Source organism: Mobula hypostoma, chromosome 9 (genome assembly GCF_963921235.1).
Source record: "Mobula hypostoma chromosome 9, sMobHyp1.1, whole genome shotgun sequence".
In the NCBI taxonomy this organism is placed as follows: Eukaryota; Metazoa; Chordata; class Chondrichthyes; order Myliobatiformes; family Myliobatidae; genus Mobula; species Mobula hypostoma.
The window spans coordinates 138,470,870-138,490,256 of NC_086105.1; the positions used below are offsets into that span (position 1 = coordinate 138,470,870).

The window sequence follows — 19,387 nt, forward strand, 5'->3', positions numbered from 1 at the left end:
TCCATGCACTCACCACTCTCTGAGTAAAAAATGTACCCTTGACATCTCCTCTGTACCTACTCCCCAGCACCTTAAACCTGTTACCTCTTGTGGCAACCATTTCAGCCCTGGGAAAAAGCTTCTGACTATCCACACAATCAATGCATCTCATCAACCTCCACTTTAAATATACCCAATGACTTGGCCTCCATAGCCACCTATGGCAATGAACTCCACAGAAAGTCACAGTATTATAAAACTGTGCATTACTTCCTAATAGTTATTGACGGAGGAATTCAAAGTCTACACTGCGATTTTCATTTGATTGACTGTAAATGAACAAAATCAATGCAGTCACCAAGTGCAAATAATGGACTACCTTCATATCAAAGTTGCTGGTGAACGCAGCAGGCCGGGCAGCATCTCTAGGAAGAGGTACAGTTGATGTTTCGGGCCGAGATCCTTCGTCAGGACTAACTGAAGGAAGAGCTAGTAAGAGATTTGAAAGTGAGAGGGGGAGGGGGAGATCCAAAATGATAGAAGAAGACAGGAGGGGGAGGGATGGAGCCAAGAGCTGGACCGATGATTGGCAAAAGGGACATGAGAGGATCATGGGACAGAAGGCCCAGGGAGAAGGAAAAGAGGAAGGGGGAAAAAAACCCAGAGGATGGGCAAGGGGTATATACAGAGGGAGAAAAAGGAGAGAGAGAGAGAGAAAGAATGTGTGTATATAAATAAATAACGGATGGGGTACGAGGGGGAGGTGGGGCATTAGCAGAAGTTGGAGAAGTCAATGTTCATGCCATCAGATTGGAAGAACAACACCTAATATTCCGTCTGGGTAGCCTCCAACCTGATGGCATGCTCAGGTTGGAGGAACAGCACCTGATATTCCGTCTGGGTAGCCTCCAACCTGATGGCATGAACTTTGACTTCTCTAACTTCTGCTAATGCCCCACCTCCCCCTCGTACCCCATCGGAAATTTATTTATATACACACATCCTTTCTCTCTCTCTCTCCTTTTTCTCCCTCTGACTATACCCCTTGCCCATCCTCTGGGTTTTCCTCCCCCCCCCACTTTTCTTTCTCCCCGGACCTCCTGTCCCACAATCCTCTCATATCCCTTTTGCCAATCACTTGTCCAGCTGTTGGCTCCATCCCTCCCCCTCCTGTCTTCTCCTATCATTTTGGATCTCCCCCTTCCCCTCCCAAATCTCTTACTAGCTCTTCCTTCAGTTAGTCCTGACGAAGGGTCTAGGCCCAAAACGTCAACTGTACCTCTTCCTAGAGATGCTGCCTGGCCTGCTGCGTTCACCAGCAACTTTGATGTGTGTTGCTTGAACTTCCAGCATGTGCAGAATTCCTCCTGTTTACGTGTGACTGCCTTCATATAATGCTTCTGATAATTGCAACCTCCAATTCTTCAGTTTCATTGTAACATTCAAGATGATTGTTAATACCTTTAAATTCTTTGTTACATTTTCACTCAAGGCCGTTTCGAGCATGTCCAAACCTAAATGCTTGAAACTTCAGTGAGCAATACAGTTCTCCCTCTTTCTTACTGCTTATTTCTCGCCAACTATCAGAGACAAAAATCACTGCTTTTTGAACACAAACACATGCAACTGATACAATTTAAAAACTGTTCACTCTAAGCACAGCGGAGTGTTTAACACCTATCCAAGTGCCCACGAGTGATGCTAGTTAGAACCTGTTCAGCAAGTCTACTGCTCCAATTAAATGGCGTAATGTCCCAAATAAGCAGTTGCCCTGATTAACCGACTGCCCAATTAACCTGAATCCACTGCACATTGATCCTTGGTTAGGGCAACCAGAAACGATGCAATAAATCCCAGCTGTAGTCTCACTAGGACTCTACACACCAAGCAGGATTTCTTGCTTCTTGGAGGCAAACTCTCCAGCAGTTAAAAGGAATACAGTCTGCAGTGTTGTTGTACTTTCATTCCCTCTTCCCCACCAACCTGCCTCCCTTCTCCCTCATGTGGCTTCACCTATCACCTTCTAGATTGTAACTTCTTCCCCACCCCACCACCCAAGTTCTTATTCTGGCCACTTACCCCCTTCCTTCCCAGTCTTAAAGCAGGGTCTTGGCCCGAAACGTCGACTGTTTATTCCTCTCCATAGATGCCCTTTGATCTGATGAGTTCCTCTAGCATTTTGTGTCCCCAACTCTGGATTTGAAGCATCTCTTTTGCACTGTTGCATTTGCATAGCAACTCTCTGACTGAACACCTTTAATTTTCACCATTTTGAAAAGGTAATTCTGACTTTCTACTTGAACTTACATTTTTTCCACATGGTATACCATCTGCTATATCACTGCCCTTTCAGTCAAGCTACTTCTATCCCTGCAAATGTCTTCATCTTCCTCACAGCTCGCAGTCACCTAGCTTTGTGCCAGAAGCAAAACTTGGATATACAAACATGTTTCCCTCATGCAAATAGCTAAAGTCCCCATCATTAATTCTATTAACTACAAGCATTAATTATATGGGTACCTCAGATATCAATCCAAAAATAACATTAATTCCTACTGTTTGATAACCCAATTTTTATTCTACATCCCTTGCTCTACTGAACAACAGTGTATAACTGAAAAAATAATGAAAGGTTTTCATATTAATTACAAGATTGGAAAAGAGTCAAAATGGCAACAGTAGCCTTGAGGACGAGATGATGGAATGCATCTTCGATGATTTCTTGGAGAAATATATTGAGGAACCAAGCAATGAGTAGACTATTTTAGATATAGTATTGTGTAATGAAATATTTTTAATGAATATCTCAGAGTATAGAGTCCGTTAGGAAAGAATGATTGAAACATGATAGAATTTCCAATTCAGTTCAAGATTTAGGAACTTGGGCTGAAACTAGTGTTCAAAAATTAACTAAGGAGGATTTAGAATACGGTGGCAAACTGGCAAATAATTAAAATATTATTTGGCAAGAGGTTCGGAAAGAGCATAAAAACTGACGTAGATATTGGGCCCTTGGAGGACAAGACTGAGGAGAAACAGGAAGAAAAGTGGCAGATATCTTAAAAAATTATTTTATGGGGGAAGACACTATAAGCGTCCCTAGAGTATTAAAAAACCAAAGGTCTTAAAAGAGGGAGGATTTTTAAACATTCTTCATTGCTAGAGGAAAAATTAGTAAGCAAACTAATACGGTGATAGGACAGAAAGTGCCTGGGCCAGATGGCCAGCATCCAAGAGACGTAAAGGAAATGACTAGACTAGTGACTAGTGGATGAATTGGTTCCAATCTGCCAAACCTTCCTACATTCTGGGAATGTCCTAGATAATTAGAAAGACACAAATGTCACAACACTATAAAAGGAAAGAAGGAATAGAAAATAGAAGCAGGAAAGCCTGCTGCGTTCCACCAGCATTTTGTGTGTGTTGCTTGAATTTCCAGCATCTGCAGATTTCCTTGTGTTTGCGGCTAAATAACAGAGCAACATACACAAAATGCAGAAGAACTCAGCAGGTCAAGCAGCATCAATCAGTCCTGACGAAGGGTCTCAGCCTGAAACGTCGACTGCACCTCTTCCTACAGATGCTGCCTGGCCTGCTGCATTCACCAGCAACTTTGATGTGTGTTGCTTGAATTTCCAGCATCTGCAGAATTCCTGTTGTTTGACTCGTTATTCTTTTTTGTTTATGGCCAGATAATGACATCTGTCATGAAGAAAATGCTGAAATCCATTATTGAGGTAGCAATGGAAGGACCTTTATGGTCTTACAAATTTTTCCTCAATTAAAGTGAACTTGATTTCATTTTTCATTTAAGTTTTCTAGAGTTCCAAGAGGAAGTAAGAAACATAATGAAGCTGGAGCCAGTAGAAATACTACATTTGGATTTCCACGTGGCTTTCAAAAGGTGCCATGTAAACACCACTCTCTCCTCAGATGCCGCCTGACCTACTTAGTATTCCAGCAATTTTTTTTTTCTTATCATTTAACTTCCTCATTTCCTGAGTTAACATCTAGTCTTGGTTTGTTATTGTCACCTGTACCGAGATACAATGAAAGGCTTTCTTTTGCAAGCCATTCTGACAGGTCATTCCATACCCAAAGACATCAAGGTACTAAAAAGGAAAAGGAAACCAGACTGCAGAATATAGTGCTGATGTTATAGAGAAAATGCAGTGCTCTCTCTACTGCCTTTATTCAATTTTTAATAGAATAAATCATTCAACTTTTAAAAGACAATGAAAAAGTGTTTTCTCACCTTTTTCATTTTGTCTACTCCTTTTAAAAGTTGAATGACTTTTTAAAAATTCAAACAATGGCTTAAACACCATGTAATGATCAAATGGTGTGACTAAATAATTACTTGAAGCCATTTTAAATCTTTTAAAATGAATCAGATTTAATATCACCTGCCCACATCATGAAATTTATTAACTTTGCAGCAGCAGTACAATGTAATGCGAGAGCAAGAAGGTATCTTAGATAAATTAAATGAGTAGTGCAAGAAAATAGTGAGGTCCTGTCATGGGTTCAATGTCCATCCAGAAATTGGATGACAGGGGAATGAAGCTGTTCCTGTATCATTGTGTGCTTTTAGGCTTCTGTACCTCCTTCCTAATGGTAGCAATAAGAAGATGCAGGTCCTTAATGACGGATGCCACCTTCTCAGGCACCGCTCCACGAAGATGACCTGGATACTACGGAGGCTAGTGCCCAGGATGGAGCTGACTGACTTCACAATGTTCTGCAGCTTATTTCAATCCCGTGCAGTAGCCCCTGCCCCCAATACCAGATGATGATGCTACCCACTAGAATGCTCTCTACGGTGTATCTGTAGAAATTTGCAAGTGTTTTTGGTGACATACCAATTCTCCTTAAACGCCTAAAGAAGTATACCTGCCATCTTGCCTTCTTTATAGCTGTCTTGTTGTGTTGGGTCCAGGTCAGGACCTCAAAGAATTGACACCCAGGAACATGAAATTGCTCAATTTTTCCACTTCTGATCCCTCTGTCAGGACTGGTGTGTGTTCCCTTGTATTGTCCTTTCTGAAATCCACAATTAGTTCTTTTGGTCTTACTGATGTTGAGTGCGAGGTTGTTGCTGTGATACCACTCAACCAGCTGGTATATCTTGCTCCTGTACACCCTCTCGTCACCATCTGAGATTCTACCAACAACAGTTGTATTGTCAGTAAATTTATAGATGCTGTTTGAGCTGTGCCTTGCCACACAATCATGGGTGTAGAGAGATGAGAGATGAAGGGGTATAGAGAAAGGTCTCAGATATTCAGAGACACTTAAAAAGCCTCCCAAACTTTGAGACAAGGCGAGTGATTGAGTTTTAGCTCTTAGCAAAGGATACAAGCATGTACTAGGAGAGTCCTTCTTGCCAATGAGACCCTCCTATAGCTTGCCAGCTGATTCCTGAAAGGTGAAGAGTCAGCTCATTCGGACCTTGGCATCTGATCCAGGGAACAAAATGATGAGCACCTCATGACTTAATAGCTGCTGGCAAGCATGGAATCCATGACTCTTTGAGCAAATTGAGTGTGTTGCTTTATACTGCAGACCATGACGAGATCAGATGTTTTTCTCTGAAAATTTGCATTTTATGGAGCCATGCAAAATGCCACTGACAGATTACTTACTTAATGCAAATCAAGTGCTCAAGGAACCCATTAACTTGGAGAATAAACAACAGTTAGCTTTGTTGCAATGACCTGCCATTCAAATCAGTAAGTTATACAGGAAATGGTCAATTTAACCAACAACCACCTGGAACAAAAACAATCTAAATAAATTTTTGGAGGAAGGGCATAAGCAGCAATGCAGAAAAGATGGGCTTATTCCAAAACTGTATCTATACAAAGGAATCAATTCAGAGGGAAAAGAACAGATGAAAAACTTTGAATGTTGTAATGATTCCTTAAAAAAAAACACCAAAATTAATATAGACATCACATTCCAAAGGATCAGCCCAAACATGGAAAAAAATTCCTATTTGAAAAGTATATTAAGAGTTTTGACTGACAAAAGCCTTATGGCCATATCTGACCACCCACCTCATTAATACGAATCTCATCTATAAAAGAATGCAATACTGGCAAGATTTAGGAAGTCAGTTCTTTTGCAAAATATCCCAAGTATTACAATTAACAATGTACTTTAGAAGAGTAGGTACTGTAATTAAGATAATTATTTGTAAATGAAGTTACTAATCAATGTGATAAATCGAGATAATCTATTCTTTGATCTGATTTTGCAATCCACCTCATCATGGCCCTTGTACCTTATTGTCTACCTGCACTGAAATACTCTGAAGCCGTAACATTATGTATTGTGTTCTGTCATTAATTTTCCCTTTATACTACCTCAATGTACTTATGTTTGGAATGATCTGTACCAATGGCATGCAGATCAAGGTTTCTCCACTATCTTAGTACATGTGACAATAAATAAACTAATTACTGTACCAAAATGTTGATCAAGGGACAAATATGTGAAAAGACCAGAGAAAGTATCCCTGCGCTTTTCGGAAAGGTGCCATGGATTTTGTTTTGTACCCACACGAGAAGGAGCCCAAGGTTTAATGCTTTTTTAAATGTAGCAACACACACAAAATTCTAGAGGATCTCAGCAAGTCAGGCAGCATCGATGGGAGGGAATGAGCAGTCAATGTTTCAGGCCGAGACCCTGGGCCGACATGGTACCTTCAATTCCCGCCACTGTCACTAAGGAGTTTATATGTTCTCCACGTGGGTTTCCTCCAATATCCCAAAGATGTACGATTAGGGTGAGTGAGCGAGCTGTGGCCATCCTGTGTTGGCACTGGAAGTGTGGTGACACTCGCTGATTTGATTTGATGGAAACCACGCATCTCACTGTACGTTTCAATGCACAATAAAGCTAATCTTTCATCTCCCTCCAGAAGTTACTGAAACGTCATCCAAGATACTAATTATTTTTCCTTTGAAGCCAGAGCCTTTTAACTCAATGATGAGAGTACAATCAACTGAACCACAGCTAACATCATTTTGAGGATTTTCTATAACTACTATTGTTCTATGGACTGGCAAGAACTGACAAATAGTCCATTGAACAACAGTAGCTTTAAAAAATCCTCAAGAGCTGACTGTTGACCTCAGGAGGAGGAAACCAGGAGTCCATGAGCCAGTGTCCATCGGAGGATCAGAAGTGGAGGGGGTCAGCAACTGTAAATTCCTCAGTGTTACGATTTCAGAGGACCAGTCCTGGGCCCAGCACGCAAGTGGAATTACAAAGAAAGCACGGCAGCGCCTCTACATCCCTTGGAGCTTGTGAAGATTTGGCATGACATCTAAAACTTTGACAAACTTCTGTAGACGTGTGATGGAGAGTATATTGACTAGCTGCATCACAGCCTGATATGGAAACACCAATGCCCTTGAACAGAAAAGTCCACAAAAAGTAATGGGTATTGCCCAGTCCATCACAGGTAAAGTACATCTCCCCACCAGTGGCTACATCTAATGGACCGTTGTTGCAAGAAAGCAGCATTCATCATCAGGGACCTCCACCACCTCTCTTCTCACTGCTGCCATCAGGAAAAAGGTACAGGAGCCTCAGGATTCACACCACCAAATTCAGGAAGTTATTACCCCTCAAACATTGGGCTCTTGAACCAAAGGCTTCACTTGCCCCAGCACTGAAATGTTCTCACACCTATGGACTCACTTTCAAGAATTCTTCATCTCATGTTCCCGTTATTCATTTCTTAATTTATTATTATTTCTTTCTTTCTGTATTTGCACAATTGCTGTCTTTTGGTTAAACATCCAGTTGGTGCGGTCTTGCATCGATTCTATAATGATTACTCTGTTATGGATTTGTCGAGTATGCCTGCAAGAAGATGTATCACAGGGTTGCATGTAGTGACATATATGTACTTTGATAATAAATTTACTTTGAACTTTGAATGAAGAAAGATAGAAGGAAGCATTCTACTGCAGCAAACATCAATCGATCTTGGTGCAGTATCAGAGGACTGGAGGATGGCAAATGCTGTTCTGTTCAACAAAGGTAACAGTGATAATTTCAGGAGTTATAAACCAGTGAGTCTTCTGTCAGTAGTGGGAAAGCTCATGATGAGGATTCTTCGAGACAGGATTTACATCCATCTGGAGAAGCATATTCTGATTAAGGACAGTCAATCTGTCTGGCTTTGTGAGGGGTAGGTCAGGCCTTGAAGGTGGAGTACAATGTTAATGGCAGGATTCTTAGCAATGTGGAGGAAGAGAGGGGTCAAAACCCATGGATCCCTTAAAGCTGCCATGCAAGTTGAAAGGGTGGTTAAGAAGGTACGTGCTATGTTGACCTTCATTAGTTTGGGGATGGGCATCTTTTTACCACTTCCCTCTGCTGCCTACCATCAAGGCAATTTTGATCCAATTCGCCAGCTCACTCCTTGAATTGAACTTCTTTCAAGTACTGACTATATCAGTGGTTAAGTTGCGCTGCTATCCACATTTTCACACTGGATTTGGCCCAGAGAATTAAAATGAAGGATTGCGAAGAGATAGGCAGAAATACCTCAAGTCTCATAGCTTATTTAGCAGCAGCACTGGCGATCATTTGAATGCATCATTTTCAGATGATAAATTGCTAACCTACCGAGACTGATATGACAAGTGATATTACAAAATGATTTTTCAAAAATTAGCCAAGTCTTGGAGCCTGCAAAGGGAAATGGAATAACATTACCCTTGTGCTTATACTTGTGTATTTATTCTGAGTTGAGATTGCTGAATGACTGTCACAAGAGCAAGTTGCCGATGAATCAAAAGAACTGTGTGACTATCACATGTGCTCTATGGGCATCCGTCCAAATTTCTGAACAGCAAAATGTTCTACTTCCCAGAGGTTCTGCTTCTACTTTGTTACCCCAAATTAAACTACACAGATGATTGACCAATATAGTCTTCAGTCACTGACTCACACATCTCAAGATGTCAAGTTCAGTGTTCCTGCTATCATCAAACCAGAAAGTGCTGGAAATATTCAACAGGTCAGGTCACATCTATGACAGAAGAAACAGAATTAATGTTTCTGGGTCCCAAATCCTTCATCACAACCACAAACATTAACTGTTTCTGTTGCCATTGATGAGGCCTGACTTGCTGAGTATTTAAATCATTGTTTTTCTTCTAATTTTTAGATTCGCAACATCCAGTTTTGACCCCTTCCCCCTCCCTCCCCCACTTTCATCTGTTCAAAAGTTCAAAGTAAATTTATTATCAAAGTGTGTCACCATATACTACCCCGAAATTTGTTTTCTTGCAGGCAATCACAGTAGAACAAAGAAATACAACAGATTCAATGAAAAGCCACACACAAAAAGACATTGTGCAAAAGACAAACTATGCAAGTATGAAAACTAACAAATAATAATAAAGTAAATAAATATTACTGAGAACAGGAGTTACACAGTCCCTTGAAAGCGAGTCCATAGGTTGTGGAATCAATTCAGCGTTGAGTGAAGTTGTCCATTGTGGTTCAAGAGCCTGATGGTTGAAGGGTAATAACTGTTCCTGAAACTAGTGTTGGGGATCTTAAGACTCCTGTACCTCCTTCCCGATGGCAACAGTGAGCTCTGCTGGTTTCTGCTGTTCAATTGACTGTGAACAACACAGCAGTACAGGGAGGATTAGCTAGAACAAATCAGGGTGTCACAAGAAGAAAACTGGCCATATTACCCCTTCTTAATCACGTCCTACCATTTCACAACATATGCCACTGATATGAAATCTGATTCTGATTCTGGCTCTGGGAGGTTTACGTTGAAGTTAGGCAAAGGTAGGGTCACACCCACCCGCGAATCTCCTGCAAAGGAGCCTGCCAAAAATCAGTCAAGATAGAAATGAATAATAGTTGGAGTACAGTAAGTAGACATGGATCTTTAAACTGGAAAAAAAAATTATAACAGGGGTGGGGGAGAAAGCTGACAAAGGAGGAACATGATTACACAAGCCTTTGTGCAGAAACACTTGACATTGCAAAAATTTGCAACTGCACTCACCGATCTGTACCTGCTCCCGTTGGCTCAGTGCAACAAATGCTGAAGTATCATCTATCCAAGACACCTGGATGTTACCTAGTATTAGAATGAAATCACAGTCACATACAAATATTTAATAAACTTGTACTTCAAAATGTCACTTGATAGGAAGAGCATGATTTGAAGCCTTTGTTAAATCAAAATAAATTGTTAGCATTTTACTAAACCCAAGTCATATTTTTTGAGCAACACACATCAAAGTTGCTGGTGAACGCGGCAGGCCAGGCAGCATCTATAGGAAGAGGCGCAGTCGACGTTTCAGGCCGAGACCCTTCGTCAGGACTAACTGAAGGAAGAGTTAGTCCTGACGAAGGGTCTCGGCCTGAAACGTCGACTGCGCCTCTTCCTATAGATGCTGCCTGGCCTGCTGCGTTCACCAGCAACTTTGATGTGTGTTGCTTGAATTTCCAGCATCTGCAGAATTCCTGTTGTTCATATTTTTTGATATCTGATTACAATGCATGCCATGCAGTGGTGCATACCTACATCAAAAGCACTTTGTTACTTTCAGACATAAAGATAAAATTCCTTTTTTTAAAAAAAAAAGTACCATCTTCCTAATTTGGTGCAGTAATAAGCTTATTTCAGGGAAGTCCAAAGTTTATTCATTTAATTCATGAAGTCAGTTAAGCCCAAATTCTAGTTCAGTAACATCTTAAAAGTCATCTTTAAGTTTTCTTTTCTCCCAGGCAGTTAATGTGATCACCCATTCTAGTTATCAGCACACCCCTCTATCTGTAAACACTTAAAGCCATTTTTTAAAATAATACCGTTAACATCACATATACATGCTGGTATTTATGTATTAACGCACATTTTATTCCATATCCATACTTTAACATCTAACTTTATATTATATAATTCTTTATAATTGTTGAATGTTATTTTTCGTTGTATGTCACACCAACACACACTCGGCGACTCAGGAACAGCTTCTTCCCCTCTGCCATCGGATTCCTAAATGGACATTGAACCCTTGGACACTACCTCACTTTAATACATATAATTTCTGTTTTTTGCATGATTTTTAATCTATTCAATATACATATATTGTAATTTATTTATTTATTATTATTGTTTTTTTCCTTCTATATTATGCTTGCTTTGAACTTTTGCTGCTAAGTTAACAAATTTCATGACACATGCTGGTAATAATAAATCTGATTCTGACATTGTGAATAAAGTTGATTAATCAGAACTTAACCTTTTTCACCAACTGTCGACTTACAACACTAATTTGAGACCTTCTCTAATTAGCTGTTCTCTACTGGACAATGTAATCACATTGTTTGAATTCTTCCTCGATCTATTAAGGCACGGCAATAAACTACTGAGGAAGGGTCAGCAACATACACTAATGGCTGGAGGAACTCAGCAGGTCAGGCAACATCTATGGAAATGAATAAACATTCAATGTTTCGGGCCAAGACCCTTCATCAGGACTGGTAAGGAAGGGGGAAGACGCCACAATAAAAAGGTGGTGGGAGGGGAAGAAGGCCAGCTAGAAGGTGGCAGGTGAAGCCAGGTGGGTGGGAAAGGGCTGCAGAGGAAGGAATCTGTTAGAAGAGCACAGTAGACCTTAAGAGAAAGGGAAAGAGGAGCAGACACAGGGAAAGGTGCTAGGCAGATGAGAAGAGGTAAAGAGCCAGAGTGGGGAGTGGGGAATAGATGGGGGAGGGGACAGAGTATTTTTTTTTAAACAGAAAGGAGAAATCAATTTTCATGCCATCACACTGGAGGCTACCGAAACAGAATGTAACGTACTGCTCCTCCACCCTGAGGGTGCCCTCATCTTGGCACAAGAGGAGGCCATGGACCGACACGTTGAAACCATTGGGAAGTTCCAGTTTTGGAGGATGGAGCGGAGGTGCTCAACGAAGCGGTCCCCCCAATTACAATGGGTCTCATCAGTGTAGAAGCAGCGTTGGGAGCACCGGATACAAAAGGTGACCCCAGCAGATGGAGCCCTGAATGGAGGTGATGGGAGGAGGTGAATGGGCAGGTGTAGAACTTTGGCCACATGCAGGGATAAGTGTCAGGAGAGAGCTTAGTGGGGAAGGATGAATGGACAAGACAATCATGGAGCGAGTGATCCCTGCGGAAACTGGAGGGAGCAGCATGGAGTTGAAGAAGTGTTAGGTGGCATAGTCCCTTTGGAGATGGCGATTGTTGCAGAGAATGAGATGTTGGATGCGGAGGCTCGTGGGGAGGAAGAGTAACAGATGGAGAAATAATGTTACAACCCTCAACAGAAATGTATTTTGGCAATTAGCTTCCAAGTTTGATAACCCAGGCCATTTTCAAATTCTGCCACAGAACAACTTCTGACATCTTGTCAAATTGACAAGAGTCCATGATATTCCTTAAGTTAACAGCAATTTCTGGACAAGGAGGCTATGAGAAAGTAATTTATGTCATCCAGAGATCAAATTAATGATTTAAGATCTGCAGGCACTTCTCACTTATGTTGAATTGACAAAGCTAATTCTGTATTTCTATCAGAGATAGATGATTCTACTCTATTTAAGCACATGACAGTGGGATTAGTGCATCTGTAGTGATACTGGAGGGATATTCAGCTTGGTGTTTTCCTCCTGCCCTGTCAACACAGAGTTAACCACATAGCCATCATATTTACATTCCGTAAAACTTCACCAAAACAAATACTAATAAACATTGAAAATGCTCATTGGGCCAAACCACTCGATCCATTTTCATTTCAGCTCCACTAGCTCCCATCAGAAAGGTTTCAACCAAGATACCTTGACACTGTTCCTACCTAAAGGTGTTACCTGACCCATTGAACGTTATCAAATAATTTAAAAATTTACCTCGGAACACAAGTTCTTATTGTCGGTCTGTCTGCTTTCTCAAAATATGAGAATCTCAAATCTCACTGAAGCCTCTCTGCATCTTCCTCCCAGTTCTCACTACCACCCAGTTTTGTGCTACCTGTAAATTTGGAGCCATTACATTTAGTTCTCTCATTACATACACCATAAATAGCTGGGGCCCAAGCACTGAATCTTGTTGTGCCTCACTAGTCACAGCCTGCCATCAGAAAAGGATCAGTTTACTCTGAGTGCTTCCTGTATTACAAGTGTTATGTGTTAGTAAACCTACATGCATTAATCTTTATGGAGCCCTGTCAAACTTCATATTCATAAAACATAGAACACTACAGCTCAAAAAATGCCCTTCAGCCCATGATGTACCAACATTTCAACTCTTTTATTTCTTTTACCAATGTGTATGACCATACACTTCCCAACACTATTCCATTTGCCACTTCCTTGCCCATTCTTCTAATATGTCTAAGTCCTTCTGTAGCCTCTCTACTTCTTCAAAACCACTTGCTCCCAACCAATCTTCATATCAGCCACAAAGTTTGCAACAAAGCCATCAATTCTGTCATCCAAGCCATTGACATATAATGTAAAAAGAAGCGGTCCCAACACAGACTCCTGGGGAACACCACTAGTCACCGACAACCAATCAGAAAAGGCTCCCTATGGTAAGGAGGTGTCTTGAGACTACGTCCATTAATTCTAGTCTTACTCACCAGCAGAAACAGATTTCCTGCCTCTATCCTATCTATCCCTTTCATAAGTTTCCATAAGATCTTTTTCTTTCTTTGTTTGTTTCGTGGCTGTTTGTGGGAAAATGAATCTCAGGGTTGTATACTGTATACACACATACTTTGCAAATAAATGTACTTTGAATTATTGAACATCCGCTCCCATTCTTCTGTATTTCAGTGAATATAGTCTAAAGTGACAATCGTTCCTCATAGGTTAACCCTTCATCACCAGAACCAACCTGGTGAACCTCCTCTGCACCACCTCCAAAGCCAATAAATCTTTCCTCAGATTAAATGGCCAGAACTGCACTCAGTACTCCAGGTGTGGCCTCACCAGTACCTGTCCAGATGCAGCACAACCTCCCTGCTCATTCACTGGGAAATCCTGATTATAACCATGTGTCTCATCAGGGGAAATTTAACCTTGTGTACTTCATTTACAAAGTTTGCTCCAAGTGACAATGGACACAGGCATCATAAATAATAAACTGAAATTGGCAAAGCAGCAAAACTTTTTAAAAATCCATAAAATTAGCCATTTTTGGAAGGAGATATATAAGTGTACTTTGGAGGATCTTTAAAAAAGGTTGAGATGCAGCAGTAAATCCTTCAATTTTAAAATGGAAATAGCGTTGACCACATTGCTAGATTTTTATGACATGAAACTTGAAAGTACTCTTGCAAGACAAGGGGAAGGATCCTACCAAAGGCACTGAAAAGTTGGTAGAGGTCACTGGTCTTCCACTCCTTGGGAAAACGAACATGGAGAACATGGTCCCTTTTCGGTTGCACTGAAAGAGAAAAGCAAACGCTGTTGAGGTTGATGATAAAGCTTTGGTGCTTCAGGGATTCAAAACTTGGCCGATGAAAAAAATAAGTACAATTTGTTCTCTCAACACATGAATCAGTTAAAAATAGATGCATATGCAAGTAAGTGCCTGCCAATAAACAGTCATGGTTTAATCCTTGAACAACTGATGGCCTTCATTCTTACAAAAAGCTTTTCATTACTTCCACTGAGCTGTTGTATAGATTCTTCCTTTTCCCTTGAGCTGGTCTAACATTCCTTTCCAAAGGAAATGCTAACACACTTCAGAGAAACAGAAACACATGACCACCATGAATACTGAGCTTGAGTTTTCTCTTTACTAGAATTCTCTGTAATTGTGTCAGTGCCTGTAAATTAATTTATATTTATTTACTTGGAGATACAGCATGGAACAGGCCCTTCCGGCCCAATGAGTTATGCCACCCAGCAACCCACTGATTTAACCACAGCTTAATCACAGGACAATTTACCATGACCAATTGACCTACTAACCGGTGCATTTTGGACTATGGGAGGAAACCAGAGCACCCGGAGAAAACCCACACAGACATGGGGAGAATGTACAAACTTCTTACAGACAGCACTGGAATTAAACTCCAAAGACCAAAGTCCCAGGCTGCAACAGTGTCACACTAATCGCTATGCTACTGTGGCGCCCTTCTTGGAGGAAAAAGTTCTTGGAGGACAGGTCTTCCTTCAAAAGTGCGAACTATTGACATGTCTGCACTTATTTCTGTGGGTCTTATAGGTTTCATTTTGTAGCATTGTAGCAATTTATTAAGCAGTTTCAGCAAAGTCTTAACCCTATTCCTCTATTTCTATAGCATGATCATATTCAGTACCATAAACCACTGACAACTAGCCTGTTCAGAGAACACAGAAATCTGCAGCACATTACAGGCACTTTGGCTCACAATGTTGTACTGACCATGTAACCTACTCTAGAAACTGCCTGGAATTTCCCTAGCGCATAGCCCTCTGTTCAGTTTAAGAAATAAGCACACTTTCCATTCCAATCACATATCAATGTTGTCCTAAAAGTGGAAATAAAGTACAAGTTAAAATATACAGATTATAACATACAAAATTATTTGAATTCAATTTTGGATTTTCAAAGCCCTTAAGGAATTTAACAAGTAGTAGAAAGTTGCTCTATGGGACATACAAACTGATACACATTTATGCACAGTTAAAATAATGTACTTACAATCTGGTCCACTGAGGTTCAGGTAGGGAATATCAATAACTCTCATTAGAAACAGTCTGCAAACAAAATAAAAACAACTCTATAAAGTTCGTTAATGAGAAGTAAAACACAATGAGATAGTTGTCTGGAAATCATCACCTGTTGTCATGTTGGAGAGCTGAACTGGCTAAAGAATGCAATGGTCAGAATCCTTGTTATCTGCTGCAATTTATATTGTTTAAAAACTGACATAGAGATGAATGCACAATCACCCAGAGAGGGGGAATAGGTTACTAAAAAACAGTAGGCTAACTAAAAAGAATTAATAGACATACCACTGCACATCAATAATGTGTAATCAGCTGCATAAACTGCCCCAAGTAAGCAATTTACCCAAGGTATTTTGCATTGTTATTGGAGCCTATTCGTTGAGTTTGGAAGTGCTATTTGCTACTTATCCTGACCAGCGAGACGACTGTCATCAATGTGTATAAAATATGGGATCAGGGGAAAAAAATAAGGCACATCAAAAAGGTATAAAACTTTAGATCACCTAGGAACCCAATGTCCTAATCTTCCACATATATTATTGAGTCCTCTCCATTAGAGTCATAGACAACAGCACAGAAACAGGCCCTTCAACCCATCTAGTCTATGTCAAACCATTTAGCATGCCTAGTCCCATCGACCTGCACCCGGACCACAGTTCTCCGTACCCCTCCCATCCATGTGCCTATCCAAACTTCTCTTAAAAGTCGACATCTATATCGCATGCACCACTTGTGCTGGCAGCTCATTCCACATCCTCCCCACCCTGAGTGAAGAAGTTTCCTCTCAGGTTCCCCTTAAACATTTCACCTTTCACTCTTAACCCATGACTTCAGTCTCACCCAAACTCAGTGGGAAAAAGCCTGCTTGATTTACCCTATCTATATCCCTCTTTTTTTTTTACCTCTAACAAATCACCTCTCAATCTCCTGTGTTGTAGGGAATAATGTTATAACTTATTAAATCTTTGAGTAACTTAGGACCACCAGCATTAGGATGAAAATGAAATTAATTGTCAAATTCAAAATTGCAATCAGACTTTCAAAGTTACTGAATAACTGTAAAACACCTGCATGCAAAATTATTAGGATACTTCATTCTACTGCAAAATATAGCAGATTGATGCTTGCAACATAACAAAAGGCCCTTTGGCCTATGATGTCTCCACTGGCCATTATACCAGATTAAATCAAACTTAAGCACATGATACATACCCCTTAATTCCCTGCATGGTGGTTTGCCTGCCTAAACATTTATTAACCAAACCTGCTTTCAGCGTTCCTCAGCAAAGAGCTACCGGCATGTAACACCCTTTTGTAAGAAAAGTCCTGCACATCTTTAAAGTTTGTTCCCTCACCTTAAAAGCACATCCTCTAGTATTAGTCTAGACATTTCCACCCTGGGAAAAGATGAGAGATATATCTTATCTATACATCTTAATGTTATAAACCACCAAATCTCTGACAAAATGAGCCGTCTAAATCAGTCCAACCTCTGCTTATAATGAACGCTTTCTAATCCAGGCAGCATCCTGGTGAACTGCTTCTACAACCTCTCCAAATTCGCCACATCCTTCCTGTAACTGGACAACTATAACTGCACATAACTGATTTCATTACCTTTGAAGGGCAAGTTCATACTGCTTTGGTAAAATAGTTTAAATGCATCAAACTTATTTATATAGACCTCTGGATGGACCAGGGTTCTACAGCCAATGAAGAGTAGTCAATATTATTATGGAGGGAAAAGGTTTCAGTATAGAACCTCCATCCATGGACCAAAATGAATTGAAATCTAGGTTAATGAAAGAAGCAGCCAATTATATGCAACTTAACCTTGCCAAAACACTATGTAAGTTTGACCAAAAACAAATAAATACAAGAGTAAGAGGAAAATGGGGGATGAGAGAGGCAGGCAACACAGTCATCACACAAACTGAATACAGATATTCCTCAAGTCACCTAATCTGTGTTCAGCTACTCCATCATAACTGAATAGAAAAAGAGCAACATGGAATCCCCTCCTTTTGCATGGGAAAGTGATGCAAAAGCAGTGGTCAATAGAGGTGGAAAAGTAGAGTTGTGAATGAAATACACCCTTCAGAATGCTGAAAGGGGAATAGGGGACTTTTGAAGCTGGAAGAAATTTTGAATGATGATTTATTGAATGCGGATTTTGAAAGGTAAGAACAAAGAAACTCTGTCAAAGGGCCTGTTTACAGACTCTGTGCTTGCTTGCTGCAAAATGGAGTGAGCTCAGGAAGTGCTAGAAACGTGAGCTGCAGTCAAGTGCTCTATCAACTATGGTAAGGGGAGTCATGTCCTCCTTCTTGAAACAGCTCAGTGATTAAGATGGGAAATCAAAAGTTTGGTGCGATAGAAGGCTATAGGTAAGCCTAGTAATTTCTAAGGTAGGGACATGTTCAGCCCAACTTTGTGGGCCGAAGGGCCTGTATTGTGCTGTAGGTTTTCTATGCTTCTATGATAGATCTTGTAAAGCTTCTAAAAGAGTTAAGAGATTTAGGGAGAGAATTCCACAATATGGATCAAAACAGCAGAGGACTTGGCTGTCAATGGTAAAAATATAGTCAAAGATTTCAAAAGCCTGCGGGACTGCAGAGCATATTTGAAACAAATGGAAAACAATAAAACCAAATCCTGTAGACACTGAAAAAGCAAAATAAAAGCCCTAAAAAATAATCAGTAAATTCAGCAATGCTTTCTTCAGAAACTATCCACTTGCACCATTTTCTTCTTCTGCATCCAAACACAGGAATCTGCTCTGAGGAGATCATGACTCTTCAAAGTGCAAGAATTCAAGTCAACTTCAAATTTACGTATTATATTAATTATCTGATTAAACATAATAGGCTGGAGTTTAAATTAAAGCATCTTTCATGCCATGAGTGTTAATTGTGAAACATGTTTTCTCTCTAACAAGATAACTTCTTCCAACGCAGTCAAAAGTTGCAGGCGACGTTTCAGTTCGATTCCAAGTAGTAGTAAAACACTTCAGTGTTTGAGCTATCAGGCAGATTTGACCAAAAGTGGATTTTGATCACTCCAACCCAAGTGATTATCTGAAAACAGGGAGATCCCCCTAACTAGGTTTTAAAAGCTTAACACCATCAACAGTTAAATTTTCAAATGAGTAGATAAAATTTGTAACATTAGAGGCTATCACTATATTTTGGATTTCTTGAACTCCAGTAGCTGGAATAAAATTAAAGATCAAGTACTGAAATAAGCTGTTAAGAATCTTTAAGAAAAAAGATCTCACTTAACATTGATTCAAACAAGATTAAGATCACATGCTCTGGGATGATCCAGCTCTTGTTTAGCCTTGGGTGGTTGTTATCAATTAACGGAATCTGACTTGAGAAGCACGTTTAGCTGCAGAGCTTGGTGAAGGCAGCCGTCATTTCTTGGATCTTTTGAAAAGTATCAAAAAGAGAACTGCTCCCCAACCTGCACCTCCGTTCCTCATTAATTCTAGCAGCAAGGACTGGGGATTGGACTGGAAAATTCTTCCTGACACATTGCCATTATAAACATCAGATAATTTATTAGAATGATATTGCTTATGGATAAATATCAGTCAGTGCCACACAAAGAATTCCAGATATTCTATGAATAATGCCTTGGGATCTGTTATATCTGTCAAAGAGCGAGCAGG

General features: G+C 40.3%; 1 protein-coding gene across 2 annotated transcripts in view; it reads right to left on the reverse strand.

Annotated features, from left to right (window-relative positions):
* parn (poly(A)-specific ribonuclease (deadenylation nuclease)) overlaps window positions 1–19,387 on the reverse strand; it is a 164,650-nt gene that overhangs the window by 84,892 nt on the left and 60,371 nt on the right. For both annotated transcript variants that reach the window (XM_063059299.1, XM_063059300.1), the window contains exons 19-21: window positions 15,686–15,741; window positions 14,354–14,440; window positions 10,031–10,105 (exon numbers count right to left, since the gene is read on the reverse strand). In XM_063059299.1, the coding sequence (XP_062915369.1) occupies window positions 10,031–10,105; window positions 14,354–14,440; window positions 15,686–15,741 (218 nt within the window). The remainder of the gene's footprint in view (window positions 1–10,030; window positions 10,106–14,353; window positions 14,441–15,685; window positions 15,742–19,387) is intronic.